The sequence below is a fragment of the Cyprinus carpio genome, chromosome B21, assembly GCF_018340385.1.
Source record: "Cyprinus carpio isolate SPL01 chromosome B21, ASM1834038v1, whole genome shotgun sequence".
Classification (NCBI taxonomy): domain Eukaryota; kingdom Metazoa; phylum Chordata; class Actinopteri; order Cypriniformes; family Cyprinidae; genus Cyprinus; species Cyprinus carpio.
The window spans coordinates 3851028-3878943 of record NC_056617.1 but is presented as its reverse complement, the minus strand read 5'-3'; the positions used below and the strand labels follow the sequence as shown (position 1 = coordinate 3878943).

The 27916-nt window shown below is 34.9% G+C and overlaps 1 protein-coding gene across 1 annotated transcript; it reads left to right on the top strand.

The window, feature by feature from the left end:
* Positions 1-737: 737 nt before the first annotated feature.
* On the top strand, positions 738-27587 carry LOC109110548 (neurogenic locus notch homolog protein 1-like). The gene is given in 24 exon segments (XM_042748540.1): positions 738-1224; positions 3325-3397; positions 11936-12198; positions 12945-13283; positions 14274-14396; positions 14494-14727; positions 15571-15726; positions 15805-15990; positions 16067-16180; positions 16288-16401; positions 17898-18131; positions 18219-18329; positions 20832-21170; positions 22191-22304; positions 23498-23617; positions 23696-23848; positions 24460-24532; positions 24534-24686; positions 24818-25019; positions 25281-25434; positions 26597-26781; positions 27065-27158; positions 27161-27196; positions 27285-27587. Coding segments are annotated over 24 exon segments (3918 nt in total). The 5' UTR covers positions 738-1160; the 3' UTR covers positions 27569-27587.
* The last annotated feature ends 329 nt before the right edge of the window (positions 27588-27916 follow it).

Here is a 27916-nt window from a genome sequence, read left to right as displayed (position 1 = left end):
ATATATATATATATATATATATATATATATATATATATACAATGCAAAAACAATCTATAAATTATCAAAAAGAAACTTTTAAACAAAAAACACACAAAAAAACAAAAATAAAAAAAAATAAATCACAAAAACAAAAAAACATAAAAATAAGAATATATCTATATATATATATATATACACACACATAATTTAACAGCTATTATTGATCGATTTTTTGAAGTTTTAACTAAAACAAAGATTATATTATATACATTTCTTGTGTTTTAAGTGTGTGCATATTTAATAACTATATATGCAAATATTTTTTCTTGTTTAAAGCATAAACATCAAGCTTATTTTTATACTTACAACCAGACAAAAACCCTAAAACGTTTTTTTTTTTATAATTATTATGTTCAAAAAACAACATGGTATTACCATTATGTCCAAAAAGCCAATGTTTTATCATTGTATTATTAGCCTAGCATTGCACATGCCCCAACACCCATGGCATTACCTGACCCATGACCAAAAAAATACATGGGACTTTTCCCACTGCTGATAGGCTACAAAAACTTTCCCCTTCTTTAGAATTTAGAGACAAAAGACGCACACTTTCAGCATCGGGTATTGATTTGTTAATTAGGCCTCCCACCCTTTGCTCTGGGTCCGAGCTGGGGCCAGCAGAAAGCAGTGATCCGCCCTATAGTCCCTCCTCAATCCTCCACATGGGACAGGAATAAACCTGCATATCCCACATTCACCCTGGGAGGAGAGTGTGAGAAAGTGCTTTTTTTTTCTTCCCTTGAGGTGAAACTAAACTGTGGAGGGAGTGTTCGCTCCTTTTATTTTTTTTTTTCAGATCCACAATAAGTTGAAGGAAATCTCTCCTTCAGTACCTGCGCGGAGGGATAATATCCGCGGCGCGTGAGAAGTCATTCGGAAGAGCGCGCTCTCGGAGTCCCACGCGCCAGTGACGTCAGCGGCGCGCTACAAACGGAGAAGCGAGCCAGAGTTTCCCACGAGCGGACGCTCCAGAGAGAGGTCGGGATTTATTTATTAATTAACACGGATATTTATCCTAACTCTCTTGCACTTTCTGGAGATTTAACGAAGACTTCTGGGGATCTATGAGAGCTTCAGGAAGGATTTTAAAGAAGTTGTAAGGCCGAGGCGGAGTTATGAACCGTTTGTTGGTGAAATTAACGCTACTGACGGCAGCATCGCTCGCGACGGTGGCACAAGGTATCAAACATCAACTCTAATAACATTTCACAACTATATAGTCGTATGATTCTAAGTTGAATCAATTTCACACTTCTTAGTTCTGTTTTTTTAGTGATATTTCCTTGCAACTTGTGATTTAAGCGTCACTTGTTGCACAGAATAGCTTGATATTGGGATAAACGTAACGTAATATTATTTTTTCCGCAACTTTCTCTTTCTTACAGTTCCATTCATTTTTTTTAAGTCGAGTTTTTTACTGCCACGGGTTTTGCATGATTACAATCGTGCCAAAGTATCTACACAATGAAAAATACATAAGATGTCAGTTATGAAAATATAACATTAAATCAATATTGAATAGAATAGCAGACATTTTGGAAGGATACCAAAATATCAACTTGTTATCATAAAGATCACAGATTAATGTCTTCACGTTAAAGTTGAGTAACATCAGAAGTATCGCTGTAACTTTTTATGTCTTGATTTCTGAAGTTATTGCGGTGGTTTTTTTAGTGTGTTGTCTTGTCCCTGATGTCGATTGAGTTGCATTGTGTGTGGAGTCTGGAGGAAAGCGATCTGTGCGTGAATGAAGGGAGGAGGAGGAAGGGACTGTGCTGTTGTTCTCGTGCGCTGGTAAACAATGGCTCGAGACAGTGTTTTATGGGCTCGTGCTGGACTCTGATTTCTTTTGTCCGCGCGGTGTGGGCTCCGCAGCTGTCGCGCGCGCGCTACCCCTCCACACACACACACACACACGTTTGTTTTTGTGAATTGTGGGGACATTCCATATGCATAATGGTTTATATACTTTACAAACTGTATGTGCTATTGCCCTACACCAACCCTACACCTAACCCTACCCCTTACAGGAAACTTGTGCATCTTTACTTTCTCAAAAAAACTCATTCTGCATGGTTTATAAGCGTTTTGAAAAATGGGGACATGGATTATGTCCTCATAAGTCACCCTCTCCTTGTAATACCTGTGTCATACCCATGTCATTATACAAAGTTGTGTCCTGATATGTCACTAAAAAACACGCGCACACACACACACACCAGGCCACACACTCGTGGAGGAACCGAGAGGCTGACAGGGGAAATGACACCATTAGACATTAGACTAGACAGGAAACGAAACAAATGCTTAAAAAGTGAAATTCTGCACAATTTAAACCTGAGCTAAACAAGTAAGCGCAGTATCCTAACAAGAAGTCTGGTATACATGACATGTATTCATATACCATAGTATTCATTAAAAAACTAGTTCACTAGGCAAAAAGTGTGTGAAATCCATTGTACAACCTAGTCTGTGCATTGACATTTTAAAGAAACAAAAGAGAAAGAAACAAAAAGAGAATTAGTACTGGTGGTTTAATCTGTGATGAGGACTAGTCTGAGAGTTTTGACTAAAAGCTTTGTCTCTAGACGGTCGTTACCAATTAAAGACGGCCTGCGGGCAGCTGGTTTCATTCAACAAGTGCACAACTGCAGTCTAGAGCGACTGGCCTAGATGCGCTGTTAATCCTTAAAGTGTGATGATGCACGCTCCTGCGAAATAAATATACCTCCTTCCGTAAATGGAGACATTTGGCTTATTAAAACACATTGGATGCCCACCCAGACTGCAGAAAGTCAAGATGTGCACTGTCAGCTAAACTTAAACTAGTGTGAAGCTGATATATTAATAATACTGAAACGGGAAGACTGTATTTTGAGTTTAAACCCTTGTTAAAGGCTGACTGCCACATGGAGAGGGAATTGTTGAGGATGTGGAGCTATTTCCAGGCTCAGTGTTGGATAACTGGATTTTTTTTAAGGATGAATAGTCAAGACCCCCCCACCCACTCCTCCATCAAAGTCAGTTATTCAGAGCCCAACAAAAGGCCAGTGGCTCTCCATCGGGGCCACAAAACAAAGGGCTCAGGTCCCTTTATTGAAGTCTATAGGTGGTGAGGTTCTTTTGTGAGGAGTTAGCATGTGTGTTTGCATTGACAGGTGTGCTGTGAGATGCACAGGTGGGTGGGTGCATGTTCGACCTGGTTCGTCTGAAGGTGATTTGTGTGGTTTAGTGTGTGATTGTTGGGATGCACTAACAGATGTTTGTCTTTGTGTTTAGGGCAAAGATGCTCAGATTACTGTCAGAATGGAGGAATATGTGAGCTCAAGCCGAGCGGAGAAGCATCATGCAGGTATGTTACAAAAACTTACTCTGAAAAATATAAAGGTTTGGTTATAACCAAAAATGGTTTTAGTCTGATGTTGTACACACTCTTAAAAATAAAGGTTCTTTAGTGGCATTGATCGATGGTAAAAAGCTCTTCATGGAGCCATGGAACCTTTCCATTGTACAAAAGCTTCTTTAGAGCATTAAAATGTTCTTCATGTTAAGAAAAAGTGATTATTTTGGGAACTGTTCACTGAAAAGTTCTTAGATGAACCAAAAAAAGTTCTACACTCTTGAAAACAGGTTCTTTATTGATATTGATGGTTCCGTGAAGAACCTTTAACATCCATGGAACCTTTCCATTCTACAAAAGTTCTTTAGAGTGGAAAGAGTTCTTTAGATTATTGAAATGTTCTTCAAATTAAGAAAAAGTGATTATTTTAAGAATTGTTCATTGAAAGGTTCTTTGAGGCACCAAAAAAGGTTCTTCTACACACTCAGAAATAGAGGTTCTGTATTGGAATTGATGGTTCTATGAAGGACGTTTATCACCCATTGACCTTTTCCACTGTACAAAAGCTTCTTTGGAGCATTAAAATGTTTTTATGATGTTATTTTTTTAAGAACTGTTTACTGAAAAGTTCTTTGGGGAGCCAAAAACAGTTCTTTAGTTCATTGCTGTAAAACCTCCGATTTGGAAACTTTATTTCTATGAGTGTAGGAGAACCGTTTCATGTTCAAAAAAGAAAAAAACCTAACGTATCAAGAACTTTCTGAATCTCCAAACAACCATATAGCAGCTCAGTGGTTCTTTGCTGACCACTAAAGAGCATTTTGTTCTAGTAAAATTGCAGTAAACCCCATGCAAACTCAGTGTAGTGAAGAAAAGTGTATGTATACCTGTGTATTTGTTTGTAAGCTGTAATCAACCACTTTGAGATTCCATCTTTAGGCCCAAACCCTATCTTAGCAACCAGACAAAGCTCTAAGCATCTTACAGTGTGTGTTTGCGCATGTGCGAATGTGCACGCGCCCATAGTCATTCTGTTTCAAACTTAGATAAAAGACCCCCCTACCAACCCCCCAGTAGTCCGTTGGTGCCCTGCTGCAGTGGGACGCTGCTTCTGTCAATGTCTATTCATGCCATTCAGCCCAACAGCTGGCCCTCACCTCCATTGTCTCACACACACACACACTTAGCATGAAATAAAATTTGCATTTATTCTCATAGGATGCATATAGCGAGATTCACTATGATTTGGCAATCAAAATCAGAACATGTTTGTTTGAAATTGTTTGTTTCTCTATCTTTGTCGCTTTTGTTTTGTGTTTTCTTACACCCAGGAGGCTTTTTGTGTGTGTGAATGGTGTCTTTTTTTGGAGGGCAGATGGCGGAGGGGGTAATAAGATTGCAGGAACTCATGAGAAAGGCCTCAGTGTGTGTGTGTGAGACGCTTTAAAGGGGGGAAATTTAAAAGCAAACAAGTGTGTGAGATTGATAGCCACGCTTCTTGTTCTGCATTTAATCATGCATTTTCCAATCTAGAAGATGCCTTGTATTATACTTGCATTGTTTAAAATTAGAATAAAAGCACAACCATTTTTTTCCTCTTTTAATGAATATGTGAGTGTATGCCTGTGAAAAAGTTGTTGTTATTATTCTAGAGTATTCTGATTGGCTGCTAGGGTGTTCTGGGTGATTTGTTTGTTTTATTTCTGTTTTTTTTGACACTGTTTTTTGCTAGGGTGTTTGTTTTTGGATAGTTGCTAGGTCATTCTATATGGTTGCTTACTGATCTGTTATTCTAGTCTTTTGTTCAATGCAAATCAATGGAATTGTTTCACTTGTTTTATTGCCTACAATGAGACACTCCATTTGAGACATCATTCACATATGTAGCAATGTTTAATACTCTAGTGTTCTGGGTAGAGCTGAAACAACTAATCGATTTAATCGATTAAAATCGATTATTAAAATAGTTGTCAACTAATTTAGTAATCGATTCGTTGCTAAATAATTTTTATTTGCCGTAAGCGGCTCATTTCGTGCATATTTTAAATCTGCGGTGACCAAAGTGTGGCAGTAATGAGCCACCGGAGGTTTTACTCAGCCAGTACAGCAGGAGAAGCAGCGAATAGCCGATAGCTGGCCTCGTTTTATGTCACGTGCTTCCCGCACAGCGTCTCTCTGTCTGCAGCATTCAGCGTGATGGGTGAGGCAGGCGGCAGTGAAGTAAGCTCGAGTAAGAAAAAGAAAAAAGAAAAGCGGAAGATAAAACTAATCGGACGAAGTCATCCAAAGTGTGGGAGCAAAAAGAGAGCAAGCCTACATGTTAAGCCCTGAACATTTGGACATGTTGACCTTTTTTGCACTGCAATGCAAAGTTTTTCTCAAATAATGAGTGAATAGGTGTTCTGCCTCATTTCCCAAAGGTAGTCGAATTCCTGTCAGTTCAGGCATAAGCTGTTTTGTTAACATTTTATCGCTTTATTACATTTTTGAATTTTGCACTGTTATAAGGACCACTACATATTTAAATCCGATGAAAATCACAGTGTGCAAAGACTTTTATTTGTGCAGATTATGCAGTACAATGTTGTTTGCAAATGTTTAGTCGTAAAAGCTGATAACATTGCTTTTTAAACAATTAACATTTAAAGCTTTGTCGTTTACCAGTTCATAATTCAGTTATGCAGCCTAATTATGACTGACTGAGAGAGGTTAATGTTTAAATGTATTTGAAATGCACTTTTTTCTAAGCATTCACTGCTCCTTTTTCACACAGCAGGTTTTTTGTCTGTCCAATTTTTTTTCTGGACAACCTTCTGATGTATTTTACTTTAAATTTTACTTTAAAATGTGAGTTCCATTCAGGTTTCATGCCATTGGCACTTTATTGGAAGGATTGTTTACAATTTCACAGCATAAGCTATAAAGCTGTTTCCCAGGTATAAGCTGTGTGTTTACAGGAAAAAAAATAATAAAATGCAATTTACTGCAATTTTAATTCTGTTTTTTCTTCTTATTCTTCGTGATAATATGTTCTGAAAGATTCCTTAATAAGCTTGTTCGGGATGTTAAACTACTTTAGGAGCCCTAAGGATTGCCATGGTGAAAACATTATTTGAAATCTCCTTGTGAAATTTGCTAGAGTATGTATGGGTCAGTGTTTTGATTGCAGCAGAGTTCAACAAAGGATAAATAACACATAATAAAACACAACTCCAGGTATGTTTTTTGATGAGGATATGACAATGCAAAATGGTTAAAATCTCTAAAAAGTCTATGTTGAATGATAAAGACCCTTTGTTAATAATTTATTTGGGGAAAAAAATGGCAAAACTAAAATATAAGTACATAAACCGATTCATCGATTAATCGTAAAAATAATCGACCGATTAATCGATTATCAAAATAATCGTTAGTTGCAGCCCTAGTTCTGGGGTTTGTTCAGATCTGTTATGCTGAGTATGAGCAGTAATAATACAGTTATGATTGCATTATCAAATGGCACTGATTAATGAATGAATCAGTCTAAAAAAGATGAGAGAGATCATATCTCTCATTGTTGAGTAGTTCACAGACACATTCACTGGGGGACAAACCCTGAACATCCTGTTTTGATGATCCCGATGATAAACAGGAAGAGCGGAGACATTTTTGATCCTCTTTTCTCCCAAAAATATCTCATGTGAACTTTGACGGCTTTCCTGTGTGGTCCGATTCTCAACCTTGGAAATTGTTTGTAAGTGGCTGGTGTTTGTGTGCGTGAGCGTGTGGGGATTTCTCTGACTTGTTGCGTCAGCGCTGCTCGACATTGGTACACTTCACATGAACTTTGACATTTCATGAGAGAATGTCCTACATTGGTTAGTTAAGGTGTTAGAGGTGCCTGTGATGATCGTTGATGATAGATGAGGTTTACTTGTTTTCCAAGCAGATAATGTGCAGATATGCATGTGAAGCTAAACCTGTAACTAGAGTCGTACTAGATTACATACTAATTCTAGACTCGGAAACTTTACCTTTTTGGGTGATGCCATATTAAAACCTCTTATTGCAAGTATTTTTAGGTGTGGTCAGAGTTATGGGCATGTCTTGTACAAGCTAAGCCATGTCAGTGTTGGTTGTGTTTATAGCAGTTTTAGTTAACAATAACAACATTGCTGCACAGATCACTTTAGTTAATTAAAATAAATCAATAATTTATTTAAAAAATATTATATTTTATTATATGTTAATTAAATAATAATAATAATAATAAATGCTAAAACCTTAATTAAAATGAAAGCTGAAAATAAAATAATAAATAAATAAATAAAAAGCTCATTCAAAATATTATTGAATACTTGTGTAAATACTAAAATAACACTGATGTGCAGTCTTGTAAAACATCCATTTGTCATGTTTTTAATGGTAGTAATGTTTTTAATGGTAGTTCAGTGCTTAATGGGGAAAAACATGTGTTTTATAGTGTTCCTGTGGCTCAGTGGTAGAGCATTGCGTTAGCAGCGCAAAAGGTTGTGGGTTCAATTCCCAGTGAACAAATGTTAGGTAAAAAATGTTAGCCTGAATGCACTGTAAGTCACTTTGGATAAAAGCGTTTGCTAAATGCATAAATGTAAATGTAATGTGTTCATTGAATTCAATCCTGTATTAATCAACTTCTAAAGGCAAGAATTCTGAAATAATGTCTTTCTAGAGGTCAGGTGTTCCTGATTGGAGAAAGTCAACAGCTCCAACTACATTTTCTACATTTTTAGGCTCCATTTTTCTTGAGCTTTGTGTTTTGGTGATGTATGTGAATGCAATTCCAAAATGTGTTATAATGCAATTTATAATAGTTAGTTTTAGATTTAGAAACATGATTAAGTGTTCTATAACTCCTGATCATTCCAAAGGCACCTGACATCACTTCTGGAACTTTTGGAATGTTGGAGGGTGGGAAGTTAATTGGAAGTGTGGAATCAGAATTCCAGAGTTGTCATTTGAATCCTGGAATGTTTTATGATCTTCTATCACGGGTTGTAATTGGATTGGTGACAGCTTTTGGATGTGTGTCATAATTTTGAGACTAATTTGATACATTTGTGTGTGTATTTTGAATCCATAGTCATACTAGAAGCATGTGCTGTATTTTGGGGTGATGAAGCGCATTACAAGAGCTATTTGTAGAATGAATCGCAATGTTTGTGAGCAGGAGACAGAAAGACATGCAAACCATATGTTTCTAAATTTGTCTTTCCACCAAAACTGTGTGAAACAGCGTCTGGTTACATGACGTTTTTTGCGTAACTTCCACATTTGAGAAATTCTCATAAACTTCCATGTCATGCATTTAGTTTAAAGTGTGGTTTTGCATGCACAGTTTATGGTTAGCGACGTGCTGTCCTGCTGTCCTTGTCCCAGAACTGAAAATATGCATGTGAAGCTAAACCTGTAACTAGAGTTCAAAATCACAAAGTAAGCACTGTATTTTTCTGTTAATTGAAATAAAGTGAAATGTTAGATAAATGTAGCATAAAACCTAATATAAACTAAAATTTTAAAATAAAAGCTTATTCAAAATATTAGTGAATGCAATATAAATAATATTAAAACTTAAACTTTTAAAAAATGTAAAAGTTTTACATTTAAAAACTTAAAACTTAACTTAATGAGAAATATTGCCTTGGCAACAACTGCAATAAAATAAGTTGAAGTTGAAGTAATAAAATGACTCAAATTAAAACTGAAATAAAAAAAATAATAAATTTAAATGACAAAAGCACATTTGTTTTATATAAGTGATAAGAGCGACTAAGACAAGACCAATGAGTCATTGATGAGATCAAGTTATTTATTCTTTAAAATGGTAGAAAAGTGTTTTGTTATAATGCCAGAAACAATCTAAACAAATATGAGGAACAAATACATAGCCTTATATTTAATCAGTTCCTTACTTGTATCTTTAGAACATCACCTGACTTAAATTGTTTTTACAGTCTCATGTTTGTAAAGGTGTGAAGCATAAGAAACGGGGTCTGAGGGCCAGACACAGAAAATGAAAGTTTGTTGTTTTGATTCACACCAAGGGCAGGAAGTCTGTGGTATTAACACACACACACACACACACACACAGAGAAGGCAGCAGCAGATGGTAGACAGGCCCACTGGAATGGGGGGTCTGTAGCCTGCAGTCACAAATGTGCTCGGGGGTCACAGGTCACTGCAGCATCTGTTCAGAGTCGAATCTCACACGCACTCCTGCTCTCGGACCTGTTGCCACGACGGGCTGCAGATGACTTCTGCTTCTGTCTCTGGGGACAAAGAGAGAGAGACTGCGTTAATGCCTCAAGTAAACTTACACACAAGCATCTGCGCATGCAAGTGTTTGCCATGGGATGTCTTTATAATTAAACTACTGCATGTCAATTAGCAAATCAAATATATTGTGATAAGGTTTATCTGTGTGTGTGCGTTTATGTATGTATGTATATGTGTGTATATATTTATACACCCACAATATTGATATCTTTTAAAAAATATATATAATTTTATAAGTTTATTTATATATTGTGTATAATACATTTTATTATTTACTTTTTCTTTCAAAGAACAAATTCTTAAAACAATGCACTACATTTTGAAAAAATATATATTAAGAGTGAAACTTATTTTTTTACATTTATTTTTAAAATAGATATATTTTTATTATAGAATTATTTTCATTGTTTTTTTCCTTTAAAGAGCAACTGAATTTATTAAAATATACTGCACTACATACAGTATTGTGCTTTAAAACCTATTATATTTATTTATAAATGTATGCACTTATCTGTATAATAACCATTTTATTATATTTTTATTATTTTTTATATAAATATACTGTTATTATTAAATTGTTACCAAAATGTAAAAAATATATTTTTCAAGTTTCCTTTATTTTTTAAGAACAATGAATTCATAAAAGCACAATGCACTACATTTTGTAAATAAATTCTATATATTAAGATCCAAACTTCTGCCATTACAAAAAAATTAAATTCATTTAAAATTTGAGAAAGAAACATTAAGCACTAAGATTTTGATATGTTCAGCCCAGGTTGTGATATGTTTAATACAGACTTGCGATAAGCACATAGAAGATGGAATAAATGGAAATGATGAATATGGATGAGGTCAAATCATACCAATGGAGATTCTGTGCTGATAAAAGTGAGATATCAGCAGCAGGAGTTTGGGAGGGGCGGAGTTTGATCCTCTCTTGGGAGCTGCCTTATTGACCTTATGCCACTCGCCATGGCAACAGGCTTTGGGGGAGGGGCAGAGTGCAGTGGGAGGGGCCTGAAGCACAGCTGCCCTTATTTATGCACACACCTGCTGCAGCTCACAAACACACACTCACATGAATAAAACACACTGCATTTACTATACCTTACTGTCTACCTCACTTTTTGAAATGATCTTTATTGTCTGTTGAAGAAAGTGTTCAGATGTGTCATATGATGTGTTCGTATGTGTTCATATGAGAGCGAGAGAGAGAGCATGTGACACTGTGTGGGCTCCTGATCGCCCCGAGGAATTTAGATGAGTTTGAACAGTGTCTTTCTTTCACACACTGTTTTATACGTGCACACACACACACACACACACACACACACATACGTTTACTTGGCCATCTGAGCGAAAACATATCATAGACTTCTGCAAAATACCACAACTTTAACTCTAAAAGAAACATGCATTTCTAAAATGTAAAAAATAAGTTGTTTTTTACTTGAAGGTTTTCAATTGGTGACTAATGTCATGACTAATTAATGTCTAAATATGTATGACCGCGAGCCTAAAATAAACATTTGAGTCAATATGTGTCATATTTGGCTCATTTTAAGCCAAATTTGTTGTCAAGCTATTGTTAATTATTTATATTATAATCTCTGTGTGTTTTGTGTTCCTTGAGGTGTCCTCCAGACTTAGTAAAAACTTATAAATATGAATTAATGAATGCGTGCAAATATATAAAACATACAAAAACAATTACCATGACTATAACCCTTAACAAAAGTATATTATTATATTTTAATTATTATAAATTATATGTTTTTTCAGGGTGTCCTAAAATATATCCTTTTTTATATATAAATATATGCTTATGCTTACATATATATTTATTATATTTCATATAATGGGTGTAAAATCCATATAAAATCTCCATCTTAGAGATTTTTTCATATTTAGCTCTCTTGAAACAATTTTGTTCTCAAACTATTAATTACATTATAATCTGTGTGTATATAATAATAATATAATTAATCTGTTTTTTGTTTCTTTAGTTTTCTTATAGACTCTGTAAATGCATATGAGCTAGTGAATAAATAGAAATAAACAAATATATATGAATATAATATATGAATATAATTAGCATGCCCATAACCCTTTAAAGAAATATTTGTTTTTGTAATTTTTTTTTTTCGAATTTTTTTCTTGACTGTTTTGTCATGTTTATCTTCTTTCTGAGACCATTTTGTTCTAAATTGTTGTTAAATAATAACAATTGTTTCATGTTTTGTGTTTCTTCAGGTGTCCCGCAGACTTCGTCGGCCCCCAGTGTCAGTTCCCGAACCCCTGCAGCCCGTCTCAGTGTCGTAACGGAGGTGTGTGTCGCACACGGATAAAGGGCAATGACGTGGAGCCGGTCTGTGACTGCGTGTTGGGATACAGCGGCCCGCTCTGTCTGACGCCCGTCAATCACGCCTGCATGGGCTCCATTTGCCAAAACGGTGGGACATGCTCTCTGCTCACGCTCCAGACCTTTACCTGCCGCTGCCCACCTGGATGGTCAGGTACGCATGTGCATAAATCACCCAGACTTGATGCTCCTTGATGCAAAGGATCACAAAACTCACTGTTTGGATCATATTACATAGTTTGGGTCATAGATGGGATCATTTTTCAGATCAGCAATAAAATAAAAAATTACCGAAAACTTACTTCTATACCACAACAGAAGCTATTAGCTTAATACAGTCAGTAATAAAACAGAACAATTACACAAATTACAAGCATAGATGAAAATACAACATAACATGGTTACAAATAAAGTCAGTAACAGTAGTATGTAGTTGCAAATAAAAGTGTAAAATAACATAATAATTTAAATACATTAATCTTAAATAAAGCTGTGGTGTTATTTGATTAGAAGACCAGACAGTTATTTACAGGCTTATCTCTTTATGACCAAATGCTGACACACCTCCAGTTTCTTTACATTCATTTAAGACATAACCGACTGTGTTTACCAGAATACTTGCCAAAACGGGTATTTTAACGTAACTTTGTGTGTATGTGAAAGAGAAATCAGTAGGTTGTTCACGTTCTGTCTGTCCCGATTTGAATTCTCTTTCACATGAATGGTTTAAAATTGCTTGAATGAGTAAATTGGCAAGAAAAAGACATGCAAATGATTAGCTTTCACTCGCTGATATTTAAACTTAATCTGTGAATGTGTGCCGAACCGTAGGGCCTGGTCCATACGGATCATCTGTTGCACCCCTAGTTGCATGATGAGTTAACCTCTGTCTTTTTGCAGGTAAAACATGCCAACAGGCCGATCCGTGTGCGTCGAACCCTTGCGCCAACGGCGGACAGTGTTCAGTGTTCGAGTCACACTACATCTGCACCTGCCCTCCTAACTTCCACGGACAGACGTGTCGGCAGGACGTGAATGAGTGCGCCCTCTTGCCCTCCCCCTGCCGGAATGGAGGCACCTGTATGAACGAGGTGGGATCGTACCTGTGCCGCTGCCCACCTGAGTACGCCGGCACACACTGCGAGCGCCTCTACCATCCGTGCCACCCCTCGCCCTGCAGGAACGGAGGCACCTGCTCACAGACCAGTGACACCACCTATGCCTGCACTTGTCTGTCAGGTCAGTGTGTTCCTATTTCTCTTTAAGTTCAAATTTGATTAACCACATTTTTTTAATTGAATAGGAAAAAATACTAATAAAAAATAATAATACTTTAATAAATAATGAGTTTTATAGATAAATATATATTTTTTTTATGAATGAAAAAATAATTATCTAAATTAATAAATGAAAGAATTTTTTTTTTTTTTTAAATATTTATAAATGAATACATTAATAAATAAATTAATAAATTTTAGAAATAATTTTTTTTATAAATTAATATATAAACTTATGAATGAATAAATAAATTAATATATTTTATAAATACTTAATAAAATATTATAGATGATTATTTGTGTAAATAAATATTAATGAAAACATATGAATACGTTTTTACAAATAAAAATCTATATTTTATGAATAAATGAATGAATAAGTGAATACGAGTGAATATATAAAGAAATGAGTACATTTTATAAACCCTGAACAAATGAATGATTTTTATTAGTTAATGTATCAGTATTTGTTATGAATTAATTACTAAATATTTTTATGAATTAATAAATAATTTATAATTGATTGAATGAATGAATCAGTTATGAATGAATCAGTTATATAAATGAAAAATATATTTTTTTTATAAATGAATGAATAAATTGAACAAATAAGTGAATGAATAACTAAATTAAAACCAATAAAAATGTAACATTTAGTTTACATTTCAGTTTAGTTTGTTTTATTATTACCATTATCTGTACTTCAAACTGGTTTTATTTCATTCCTGCCTACAGAAACAATAGTTTTTGTCTTTGCATACGTTAATAGCTCTGCATGTGCACAGTTATTCATTAACAGTTTGTCTGGATGTGGTGCTTTTTTGTCTTAGTTTATATTTAATCCCAATGAGTGACCTAGATGTCTCAGTTACTCACTCGAGCACATAAACATAACCCGTGTACGGCCTCAGACTCTTTGATGTGTATTGAACGTGAATCGTTCGTCTCGCAGGGTTCACGGGTCAGACGTGTGAGCATAATGTTGACGACTGCTCCCAGCATGCCTGTGAGAATGGAGGCAGGTGTATCGACGGCGTCAACACCTACAACTGCCACTGCGACAAACACTGGACCGGTACTACATTTTATACTCCACAATAATAATAACCATGCACTGCAATAAATATTTTGCATGCACCTCACTTGTGACCTCTGACCCCTTCCTCCTTCAGGTCAGTACTGTACAGAGGACGTGGACGAGTGCGAGCTCTCTCCTAACGCTTGTCAGAACGGAGGGACGTGTCACAACACCATCGGCGGCTTTCACTGCGTGTGTGTGAACGGCTGGACGGGCGACGACTGCAGCGAGAACATCGACGACTGCGCCAGCGCTGCATGCTCGCAGGGGGCCACCTGCCACGACAGAGTCGCATCTTTCTTCTGCGAGTGTCCACACGGACGCACAGGCACGTCTGATTGTGCAGTTTCAACATCATTTTCTTCCTAATTTAAACTGTTTATACACCAGTGTTATTGTAGTATTATTTATATCAAATTTTTTGTTATGATGGGCTTTTGTCTTTTTTTAATATTTCAGTTTAAGTTTTAGTAATTTTAATACCTCAACTTATTTTATTTCATTTTCATTTCAACTTATTCTTATTTTATTTTAGTTACCAAGGCAACATTTCTGAGTTTAAGTTTTTCATCTAAGAATTAATTTTATTTTATCTTTTATTTTATTTTAGTTAATTTTTAGTTTTTCACTTGTCTATATTTTATTTATATATATATATATATATATATATATATATATATATATATATATATATATAAAATTTTAGTTCAGTTTAGTTTATTTTATGAGTATTTTTCAGTTGTGTTGCATTTCTGTCTGTGAAACCAATAGCTTTCATATTTTTTAATTTTTTTATTATTATTTTGTTTGTTTAGTTCAGTTTAGTTTAGTTTATAGGCATTATTTATATTTCAGTTGTTTCATTTCTGTTTATACAACAAAAGCTTTTTTTTATATATTTTTTATTACATTTTATTTTATTAAGGTAATTTTAGTCAATTTTACGAACATTGTTTATATTTCAATTTGTTTATTTTTTTTTTCTACCTACAAAAACAATAGTTTTTGTCTTAACATACGTTAATATTTTATTTTAGTTCAGTTTATTTCATTTATTTTCATTTCATCTATGAAAACCATATCTTTTATACATTTAATTTTTTATTTCAGTAACCAACACTGATTTTTAAGTTTTTATTTTAGTTAACAATAACAAAACTGTTACCCACAGGTCTTCTGTGTCATCTTGACGATGCCTGCATCAGTAATCCATGTCAGAAGGGCTCAAACTGCGACACGAACCCGGTGAGCGGAAAAGCCATCTGCACCTGTCCTCCAGGATACACAGGATCTGCCTGCAACCAAGACATCGATGAGTGCTCGCTCGGTAAGAATAACACATGATCGATTAGAAAGAACAATAAACCCAATACAGTTTTGCATTACAATACTGTTTGCATTTCAGGAGCGAACCCATGTGAGCATGGCGGACGGTGTCTCAACACTAAAGGCTCATTCCAGTGCAAGTGTCTTCAAGGTTATGAAGGTCCACGCTGTGAAATGGACGTCAACGAGTGCAAGTCGAACCCCTGTCAGAACGACGCCACCTGCCTCGACCAGATCGGTGGATTCCACTGCATCTGCATGCCAGGTATGACTCTTTAACCATTGACCTGCATCAAAAGCACATCATTACTGTTGTTCTAACTGACTGTTTTGGTGTGTAGGTTACGAGGGTGTGTTTTGTCAAATAAACACAGATAACTGTGCATCACAACCTTGCCTCAACAATGGAAAATGCATGGACAAGATCAACTCATTCCACTGTGAATGTCCTAAAGGTGACTGCAGCATTATTATTTTTAGAGATCTGATCATAAAAGCTAGCAATGAGGATGCATCGCGGGTGAGCAATCAAAATAAACGTGGAATGCATTTTTCCCTGCAGGGTTCTCTGGGAGTCTGTGTCAGGTGGATGTGGACGAGTGTGCCAGCACACCGTGTAAAAATGGTGCTAAATGCACAGACGGACCTAACAAATACACCTGCGAATGCACTCCAGGTACACATCTTTAAGTCATATTCTGCACTTTGCATTTTCCATTTATAATATTAGTTGTGATATTCTCTAGCGCCAAAAACATTTTCACATCTGTTTTGGTTCAAATATTCCACCTTTCTGAACCTTTAGAATTTGGAATCTGTTTTTCTAATTGCATCTTAACTCTTTCCCCGCCATTGATGAGTTATCTCGTCATTTAGAAGACAACGCTTCCCCACCAAAGACGAGTTTGTACAGCTTTTCGTGTTTTCACTGTTATACACTTGGGGGCGCTATTACACATCTTCTGAACAAGTACAAAACCTCCCGAACAAAAACACACGTGAACAGGACGGAAAAACGAGCAATCTCTTATGTAAACAGATACATATGATAAATAATCTGATCATCAGCAATAGACAGCATATAAATGAAAACTGAATAATGTTATGGAGTAAAATGATGATCTAGGAAGTGGTATATGGCTGTGCAAGATTTGGAGGTGTTGATGGAAGCGATTTACTGGATTTATGCTTTAATAATCGTACTGAATATTCTCATCTTTTTGCTCAAAATTATACATTTTTATGAAACCTACCTATATTCAAGTGTTGATTAAAAAAAGAATGCATTAAGCTAGAACAAAAAGGATTTTTTGTTTGTTTGTTTAAAAGTAGAGGCTATGATCTTTATTTTGGTGTATTGCATATTCAAATATTCATACAACAAAATATACTGGAGGCCATCAAATTTTAGTGAAAATCATCAAAATCGCTGGTGGTGTCTGGCAACTTTTTTTAAAAATGCTGGCGGGGAAAGAGTTAAGAATTCTATATGTCATTTTAGAATTATTTATATTTTATATTCAATATTATTTTGCATGAAATTTAATTTTTATATTTTGCGGTTTTTATTTTAATTAAAGTTTATTTTATGTGTTTTTGTCATTATTAATTCTTGTTTTAAGTATTTTATTATTATTATTATTAAAAAAATTATCAACAATTTTATTATTTATTTAAGAATAATTTATTTTGTAATTTTAATACTCCAACTTATTTTATTTCACTTAGTTGGCAAGGCAAAAATTTCAATTAAATTTGATTTAAGTTTTTAGTTTAGGTTTTTGATCTAGCATTTATTTTATTTTATTTTATTTTATTTTATTTTAAATAATATTTTTATTGTTTTGTTTTTATTTAATTTTTTTTTTGTTATTTTTTTCTGTTATTTTATCTTTTTAATCTTAACCTATTTTATCTTGTTTTGTTGTATTTTATTTTCTATTATTTTATTTTTATTTATTTTATATTATTTTTTATTTTATTTATTTATTTTCCACACCAAAGACATTGAGGCACCCTCAATGACATACGCAGCCTACATAGAAATGAGACACACCCAGTAAATAAATCCATATGTAAATTCCCTGTATTATGATTGGCTAACCTCTTTGCATATGAAATGAGTGTCACTTCCAACATTCTAAATCTGGCTTTTCAAATGTATTTCTGCAGGGTTTGCTGGCGTTCACTGTGAGCTGGACATCAATGAGTGCATTTCGAGCCCTTGTCATTACGGTGTGTGTCGGGACGGTGTGGCCGCTTTCACCTGTGATTGTCGCCCCGGATACACGGGCCGCCTGTGCGAGACCAACATAAACGAGTGCTTGAGCCAACCCTGCCGAAATGGAGGCACCTGCCAGGACAGAGAGAACGCCTACACCTGTACCTGTCCTAAAGGAACCACAGGTAACACATGCACGCTCATAAAAACACTTGTGCTAAATATAACGGTGAGTGCACGATGACATAATCATGTCGTGATTGCATCCGCAGGAATGAACTGTGAGATAAACATTGACGACTGCAAGAGTAAACCGTGCGACTACGGAAAGTGCATCGACAAGATCAACAGCTACGAGTGTGTGTGTGAACCCGGATACACAGGTGAGTCAGAGCAGCATCTGTGTGTGTGTGAACAGGTGGCCAGTGAAGTGCAGAGCTTGTGTATCAGATAACAGATATGACTTAGGACAGAGACTGCCATTCCCAGCTGGGACACACACTCACACAGGTGTGCTTTACATTAATGCTACGGCCCGAATGATCACAAGACTGACCCTTTGTATGTTGCATTTAAGGAGAAGGTACAAAAGGCCCTGTTATACTCTGAATATAGGACAGCAGCAGGAGGATTTTCACAATTTAGCACAGCATCAAGTGCCGTATTGCTCTTATCTTACCTATTATAAAAACATAAGAACACAATTTAAAACAGAACTTTATTTTATTTAGTTTATCTTGTTTTCAACATAAATTTCTACTAAAATAACACTGAAAAACTAGTTTTTATATGCCTAAACTCACAAGTAAAATAAAAAAAACATAATTTTTAAGGCTGTTGTATGTCCCAGTATTGCAACTTTATTTTATTAAGCAATGATATTGCTCACAATACTTTGTGCAACATAAGTGGAGGACAGTTTTCAACATCAGTTTTATGAGTTTTTCTACTGAAATAGCACTGAATGCAAAGCCAAAACAGCAGTTTTTAAATGCATGAAAGTAAATAAAAAATAAAGAATTTTAACTAATTTAGCTAATGCTCGCATCCAGATGGCAAGCATACACAACATAAACATTGTGCGTATAGAGAATTTTTGTCATTCAAGTGCCTTATTTGTAACTTTTGCTATATACAGCTTTAAGGACGGATGTTGCCCATAATCCTTTGCACTATGTCAGAAGGGGAGGACAGTTTACTTTTTCAGCCTTAACTTTTGCAACTTTTTCTTCTACAATATCACTGAATGCAAAGCTGAAACAGCCTTTTTAGATGCATGAACCTAAGAGTTAATAAAGAATTCTGAGCTAATTAAATTGACTAGATACTAATACGTGCATGCAAATAACATGCAGATGAATAAAAAACACATTTCTAACCTAATATGCCCTGAAATTGTCATTGCAACTTTATTTTAAGGACTTATATTGCTCACAATTCTTTGTGCACATAAGAGAAGGAAAATTATTTTTTGAACATCAATTTTATTTATTTTCCTATTTAAATTGCTTTGAATGCATGTTTTTCCAGCATGCTTTTTCATTGCATTTAAATTATTTAGCATGGCCTCAAATGCCTTTTTAATTTAATATTGATATTTTATTTTAATTTGTTTTTAAATAGTATTTTTTCGTTAAGTTAATTTTTAATATTTAAAAACAAATAGTATCAAAAATGTATATAATAGTTATCAGTCTATGGGTGCTGCAAGTGAACAGGTGCTTTTTTTTTTAGCATGACCTGAACACTTTTTGAGTGGTACTATAGGTATTGTAGGAAGTATTGTACTCAGTTTAGTGTGTGAGAGAGAAACTGCAATAAAGTCCTATTGTTAGAGAATCAAACAGTTACCCATTACCCTACAGAGGAGGGATGTGTGTGTGTGTGTGTGTGTGTGTGTGTGTGTGTGTGTGTGTGTGTGTGTGTGTGTGTGTGTGTGTGTATCGAGGGGGTAAATGTTGTTCAGCCGTATGTGAAATAGGGTCTGTCCTTTTGTATCTGCAAACAGCCCTCTGTAGGACCTGCCCTCCCCCTGGCGAGTGTGTGAGGGGTGTGTGAGCGGGTCTGAAAGACAGAGAGAAAGGACGAATGAAAGAGCACAAGAGGGTGGAGGAAATCCTTTGTGCATTCAGAGCAGGCTGGAGATTTGGGATGGGGCCCACACACACAAAGGCAGGCAAAGAACAAGGGGTCAACACACATCTGAGTCCCAAGGAACATTCCTTTACTATGCATTTTCACTTATTGATAGTTAGACGTTTCAAACTTTGGGTTAGATCACTGTAAGACTTTGGAGAGCATCATATATGATAAATGCAGATGGTCAGTGAGGAAAATGATTGACAGGCTTTTCTTGACATGTGAATGTGATGTGAATCAAATATATGGCCTTTAAGTTGTTTAACCTCCTTTACTGTCTTCCTCCTTTACTGTCGTAAATAGGTCAAAAGTTGTAAGCAGCACAACTATTTCCAACACTGATAATAATCAGAAATGTTTCTTGAGCAGCAAATCAGCATATTAGAATGATTTCTGAAGGATCATGTGACACTGAAGACTTAAGTAATGATGATTAAAATTCAGCTTTGCGACAGGAATAAATGGTATTTTAAAATATATTCACATAGTAAACAGTTGTATTAAATTCTAATAATATTTAACAATATTACTGTTTTTACTGTATTTTTGATCAAATAAATGCAGCCTTGTTAAGCATTATTGACTTAAAAACATCTTCAAAAGCGTCTTTTAGAATCAAATCAAGTTCATCCTATAATATTTTCCACTGATTATTTAGTTGCACACAGAAATATGTTGCATTTCAGAAGTTGCATTTCTCTTTTGTCTTTTCCACACATTTTTACACGTATTGTTTTTCCTCACAGGCTCAATGTGTAACATCAACATTGACGACTGCGCGTTAAACCCGTGTCACAACGGCGGCACCTGCATCGACGGCATCAACAGCTTCACCTGCCTCTGTCCCGAGGGTTTCCGTGACGCCACCTGCCTCTCCAAACACAACGAGTGCTCCAGCAACCCCTGTATCCACGGCAACTGCCTGGACCAGATCAGCAGCTACAGATGCATGTGTGAGGCCGGCTGGACGGGACGCAACTGCGACATCAACATCAACGAGTGTCTGTCCAACCCGTGTGTGAACGGAGGCACCTGTAAGGACATGACCAGCGGCTACGTGTGCACCTGCAGAGCCGGCTTCAGCGGTAAGACGCTGCGTCCTAATGGCTTTTCATAGTATGCATGCTTTCTGGTTCACAATCCTTTGTAGTACATAAGAGGAGGAGTTTGTGATGGTTCACAAACTCTAATAGAAATTAATTAAATGCAAACTCGAAACAGCTGTTTTATTATTTGTAACTTAAAAAGTTAAGCAATAAAGAATTTTAAGATGATTAATATAGATAGATTCCAATGTTTACATTCAAACGGTGACAGGCTGTGTGAAATTTTATGATTTTTTTTAAATGATTTAGTGTTTTTAAATTTTACTGCAGTGTCAATATTAAATAATAAATATATAATATAATAATAATAATATAAAATATAATAATAAAATGCAATTTAAAAATGTAAAAAATAATTAAAATAATAAATTACAATAAAGTAATATATTTTATTATTAAATAAAATAAAGTCTTAATTTTAAGTACTTTTGCTGCTATATGTATGTTTTGCATATAAAGTGATTTGACAGATAAATTGTATGACAGTTTTGCCTGGGTTAACTGATTTTCCCTGGTGAACTTTTTAAGTATGCATGCAAGCTTTTTGGCCTCAAAATGTATAAAAAATAAATAAATAAATAAATAAAAATAATAATGTATTTTTAATGCATTATTAATAAAAAAAAAATGATAATGTAAAATATATAAAAAAAAATTAATAAATTACATAAATAATCATATAATATAAAAATATAAAATAATAAAACATATCAATTTATAAAATAAGTTAATATGCATTTGCTTCAGTGGATTCTGAAGATTGCATGCATGGGCTAAAATTTTCTAAAATAAATTAAAATAAAATAATTCTTACTGTAAGACTATGTAACAAAATTGAAGTAATAGTAATTGTAAGCTAATTATATTGTGCAACAGAGTAAACATAGTATACCACAATGCTGTTGTAATTTATTACTACACACCCAAAAGCATGCATTTCCCCTTTTGTTTATTTCTGCATTTCATGTGATCTTATGGTATGTGTTTTCTTGCATTTAGGTCCCAACTGCCAGACAAATATTAACGAGTGTGCGTCCAACCCCTGCCTAAACCAGGGCTCCTGCATCGACGACGTGGCCGGATTCAAGTGCAACTGCATGCTGCCTTACACAGGTACGAACACACACGTAACAGCCATTGTACAGCTGGTTCTTGTTTTGAACCGGCAGGTTTTGCAGAGGTGTGTGTCAGGAAGAATGTCAGGGGACATCATATAACAGCACTGTGTTGAGGGTGGCTACTCAAATAGGTCCATTTCCTGTTTGGCCCCTTCCTGTTTCCTGTTGAGGCAAAGAATTGACAATAGAAGGAAACGCCAAGTGACTTCCTACTTCAGCTGGTCACCATGGAAACAGATAAGGAAGCGCCTGCAGGAACAGAGCTGGGAAGATGAGGCAATAGAAGAGCGAAACTGAAATAACAAAGAATCGACAGGCTTTTTGCTCATTTTCTGCATTGATTTTGAGGAAAAACCTGCAGAATTCTGGGTGGATTTAAACCTGGTCATATGTTTAATATACTTTTACTGGTAGCAGAAAACATATTCAAATTAGCCCAAAATATTTAATAAACAAACATTTAGGGGATGTACAGTATGCTTTTACAGTGTTTTCCTGCCTGTATTTGTGTTATTTTAGTAGCATGTATATACTATTATAGTCAACTATTTTTTAAAAGTTAAAAAAATTATTTTAGCATCTCTTGAATTTCTTTTATATTTTGTATTTATATATTTTATTTATATTTTATATTTTCAGTTATTTATTTTATTTTAGTCTTAGTAATTTTTTACATTTTAACAACTTGTTGTGTATTGCTTTAGACATTTTAATTAGCTTTTGTTTTGTTTTAAAAAGTTATTTTAGTATAATTAGAATTATTTATTTTTACTATTTAAAAGTTTAGTAATTTTGTTTTATCTTTTTAGTTTGGTTTTTTAGTTAGTTTTTTATTTGTCTGTTAATGTTATTTTTGTATTAAATAGTATTGAATATTTGAATTAGTTTTTATTTTTATATTTCAGTGTTTTTTTATTCATTTTACACTTACAGAAATTATATTATAGTTAAAGTTTTTATAATTTTGTGTTGTCATTTTTTTTTAGTTTTTGTTTTATAAACATTAATTTAGCAATAAACTTAATTATTTAGTAATAAAATATGTTTTTTATTATTTTATAATTGTTTATTTTATTTCAAGTTGCAAAAATGTTTTTAGTTGGATTTAGGTTTAGTTAACGATAATAATCCTGGCCTGTATGTAAATTTCGCATCAGTTTTGACACTTTCTCAATGTGTGTGTTTCAGGCGAGGTCTGTGAGAGTGTTTTGGCTCCCTGTGCTCCACGTCATTGTAAGAACGGAGGTGTCTGTCGTGAGTCTGAGGATTTTCAGAGCTTCTCTTGTGCTTGTCCTGCTGGATGGCAAGGTAAGAGTGTGCGAGATTGTGCATTTCACGTTCTCTACATGCCATGATCATCATCATAACCGCTGTCGTCTACTACAGGCCAGACGTGTGAGGTGGATATTAACGAGTGTGTGAGGAATCCTTGCACTAACGGAGGAGTGTGTGAGAACCTGCGTGGAGGATATAAGTGCCACTGCAACCCCGGATTCAGCGGAGATCTGTGCCAGAATGACATCGACGACTGCGAGCCAAGTAAGACACACACAAACCTAGACAGCATTTCTGGGCATCATAGAACATTAGATGTAAAATAAAATAAAGTATAAAAGGTAAATCAAATTAAATGTAAAAAGAAAAAAAATTAATTATTAATATGTGTTTTATGGTGCGTTTGTTACTAAAGCCATGCAAAATAAGTGCAAATGAAAAAATAAAATTATTGTAAAAGAAAATTAAATGAAAAAATTGAAAGAATAAATTAATAAAAGAACTGAAAATTAAATAAAAACTATTTAGAAATTTGCACTGTTTTAATAATACAACTGTACAACAATAAAAACAAAATAACAAGTGCAAATGGAAAAATAAATATTTAAATTTAAATAAATGTAAAATTAATATAAATGCAGAAAATTAAATAAAATGTCATTTCTGGATGGACCCAGTAATACCAAAATACAATAAAGCAAAATAAAAATTAAATTAATGTAAAAAAAAATAATAATAATAATATAGTTTAATATTTAAAATATAGTATGTAACACAAATAATTAAAAAAGAGGAAAAGATTATGTGGCAACAAACTAGAATTATTAGTAGTAAAGACTGAATATGGCAGTGATGGTAATTCTTCTCTCTCTCAGATCCGTGCAGTAACGGCGGTGTGTGTCAGGACCGTGTGAACGGCTTTGTGTGTGTGTGTTTGGCTGGTTTCCGTTGAGCGCTGTGCAGAGGACATCGACGAGTGTGTGAGCGCCCCCTGCCGAAATGGAGGGAACTGCACCGACTGCGTCAACAGCTACACCTGCAGCTGCTCGGTAGGATTCAGCGGCATCAACTGTGAGATCAACACACCCGACTGCACTGAGAGGTACGCACACAACACCTTTTCAAATGCATTTTAAATTTGTTATTTTTACTTGCATTTTAAATTTAAAAAGCATCGATCAATTTTTCGCTTGCATACAAGCAATCTCAATCCGTGTTGTTTCTCCTCCCCAGCTCTTGTTTTAATGGCGGTACATGTGTGGATGGCATAAACTCTTTCTCATGCTTGTGTTTGCCGGGATTCACCGGGAATTACTGCCAGCATGACGTTAACGAGTGCGACTCGCGGCCGTGTCAAAACGGAGGCACCTGTCAGGATGGATACGGCACTTACAAATGCACCTGCCCTCACGGATACACCGGACTCAACTGCCAGGTACACAAACACACGCTCTAAACAACAGAAATCTGTAAATGAGTCTAAAGGAATATATAAATTTATATTAAAATAGCTTATATAGTTACATTAACATTTATATATTTTATTTATTTTTTACTTATTTTATTGATATACTATATATATATATATATATATACTATATATATATATATAATCTATATATATATATATATATAATATATATATATAAAGAGGTGTATATATATTGTAATTTATTTCTGGGTGTTTGTGTGTTTGAGTCTGGTGCGCTGGTGTGACTCTTCCCCCTGTAAGAACGGTGGCTCATGTTGGCAGCAGGGGGCGTCTTTCACCTGCCAGTGTGCCAGCGGCTGGACGGGCATCTACTGTGACGTCCCCAGTGTCAGCTGTGAGGTCGCTGCCAAGCAGCAAGGTAAAAATCACTACTAAATAGACTAGCACTTTTCTACCAAACCCATAACTTACTAGGCCCAAAATAGAATATTTTGCACGAAGAAACTGCAGGAGGTTGATGGAAAACTAATGATGAATTTAATAATAAAAATGTAAAATGAAAATAGTTAAATAAAAAAAGCTGTATCATAAAAACAATCAACATGCATAAATTAATAAGTGAATAAATAAATGTAATTTTTAAAAAAATATTTGTGATATTTAAATATTTGTCTCAAGTGTCAATTTTTTTTGAAATTGAGATTTATAAATGATATGAAAGCTGAAATTAAATAAGCTTTCCATTGATGTATGGTTTGTTAGGATAGGACAATATTTGGCCGAGATACAACTATTTGAAAATCTGGAATCTGAGGGTGCAAAAAAATCGAAATATTGAGATCCAAATATTGAGAAAATCGCCTTTAAAGTTGTCCAAATGAAGTTATTAGCAATGTATATAACTAATCAAAAATTAAGTTTTGATATATTCACGGTAGGAAATTTACTAAATCTCTTCATGGAACATGATCTTTACTTAATATTCTAATGATTTTTTGCATAAAATATGTATTTTTTTTTACATTTTGTCCCATGCAAATATTTTTGGCTATTGCTACAAATATCCCTGTCCAATTTAAGACTGGTTTTGTGGTTCCCGGGTCACATTTTATTTGTTTACGTGTATGTCAGGTGACCACTTACCAATAATGTGTTGTTATATTTAAGTTTTAAAATATATTAAATGTCCAATAACAGATTTAAAATTAATACATTTTACTTACAAAATTTAAATAAATTATCAAAATTATTAAATAGATTTTTTTTTCTGACAATAGAGAATGAATGAATAAAAATAAATGAAAATAAAAAATGTACTTTAATAAAATAATAACTTTAATAAAATAATAAATTAGTACATTGATTTAATACATTTTAAATCATTTTTTGATCAAAATTATTACACATTTGGCCAGATATATATCACTTTTGGCGATATTTACTATTCCTGTGTATTTCTCCCAACACGCACAAACAAGCTTAAAACAACTGGTGGAATTGTTTTAGTTTTTTTTGCCACATTAAAATGCCATATTAAATATTATATTAAAAGTTGATGTATAATTTGTACATTTTCTCAGGAGTGTCTGTGGCCGTTCTGTGCCGTAACGCGGGTCAGTGTGTTGATGTGGGTAACACACACCTGTGCAGATGCCAGGCCGGATACAAGGGCAGCTACTGTCAGGAGCAGGTGGACGAGTGCATGCCGAACCCCTGCCAGAACGGAGCCACCTGCACCGATTACCTGGGAGGATACAGCTGTGAGGTATGACAACACACACACCTGTGCAAACAATCACACATGAACATCATCAGTGCGGAGCAGATTACTTACAAATTATAGTCCATTACTCATCCCATGACAAAAATTACACGTTTTAGGGAAGCTAATGGGATTACTTTTAGATTACTTGTGACCTAACTCTAAAAAATGTAATATAATCTAATATCGAGTACTTAGTTTTTGGAATCTGATTACATGCAGTCAGTCACTATCCAGCACTGTACATCATCATTACACGAGTCTAACGTCTGTTTCTCTCCTTCAGTGCGTTCCTGGATATCACGGAGTCAACTGTAGTAAGGAGATAAACGAGTGTCTGTCTCAACCCTGTCAGAACGGAGGAACCTGCATCGACCTCATCAACACGTACAATGCTCCTGTCCGCGGGGAACGCAAGGTACGGACACATTCACACGCTCACAAACACTGGATTCCTCGCTTCATACTTGAATTGTCTCGATTGTTTTCTCTGGCTGTGTTTGCAGGGGTTCACTGTGAGATTGACGTCGATGACTGTTCCCCGGCCGTGGATCCGTTAACCGGCGAGCCACGCTGTTTTAACGGCGGCCGCTGTGTTGACCGCGTTGGAGGTTACGGCTGTGTGTGTCCGGCTGGGTTTGTGGGCGAGCGATGCGAGGGCGATGTCAATGAGTGCCTGTCTGACCCCTGTGACCCCAACGGATCCTACAACTGCGTTCAGCTCATCAACGACTTCCGCTGCGAATGCCGCACAGGATACACCGGTACAAATTTGAATGAGCACAAATGATCACATTTGCATTGAAAATAAATGTTTATCAATGAATATAACCAATAGGATTGCAGTGAACACTAGATAATTTAGTGTTGGTGAATTACAAATAAAAAAAATAAATGCTAAGGCTATATTTTGCTTACAAAATTAACTTTTTTAAGGATAATTTGAGTTTTTTTCAAGCTTATTTCTCTGGCAAATTCTTATTATTTTAACGCATACAAAACATTTCTCATTTCTGTAAAACAGTATTTATTGATTTAGTCTGAAGTATACTTGCTGTATAATTATCCATTATAACTGTATTTCACTATATAACATAATTCATTATGTATTTACACTTCAGATGTATAATTTTAAATG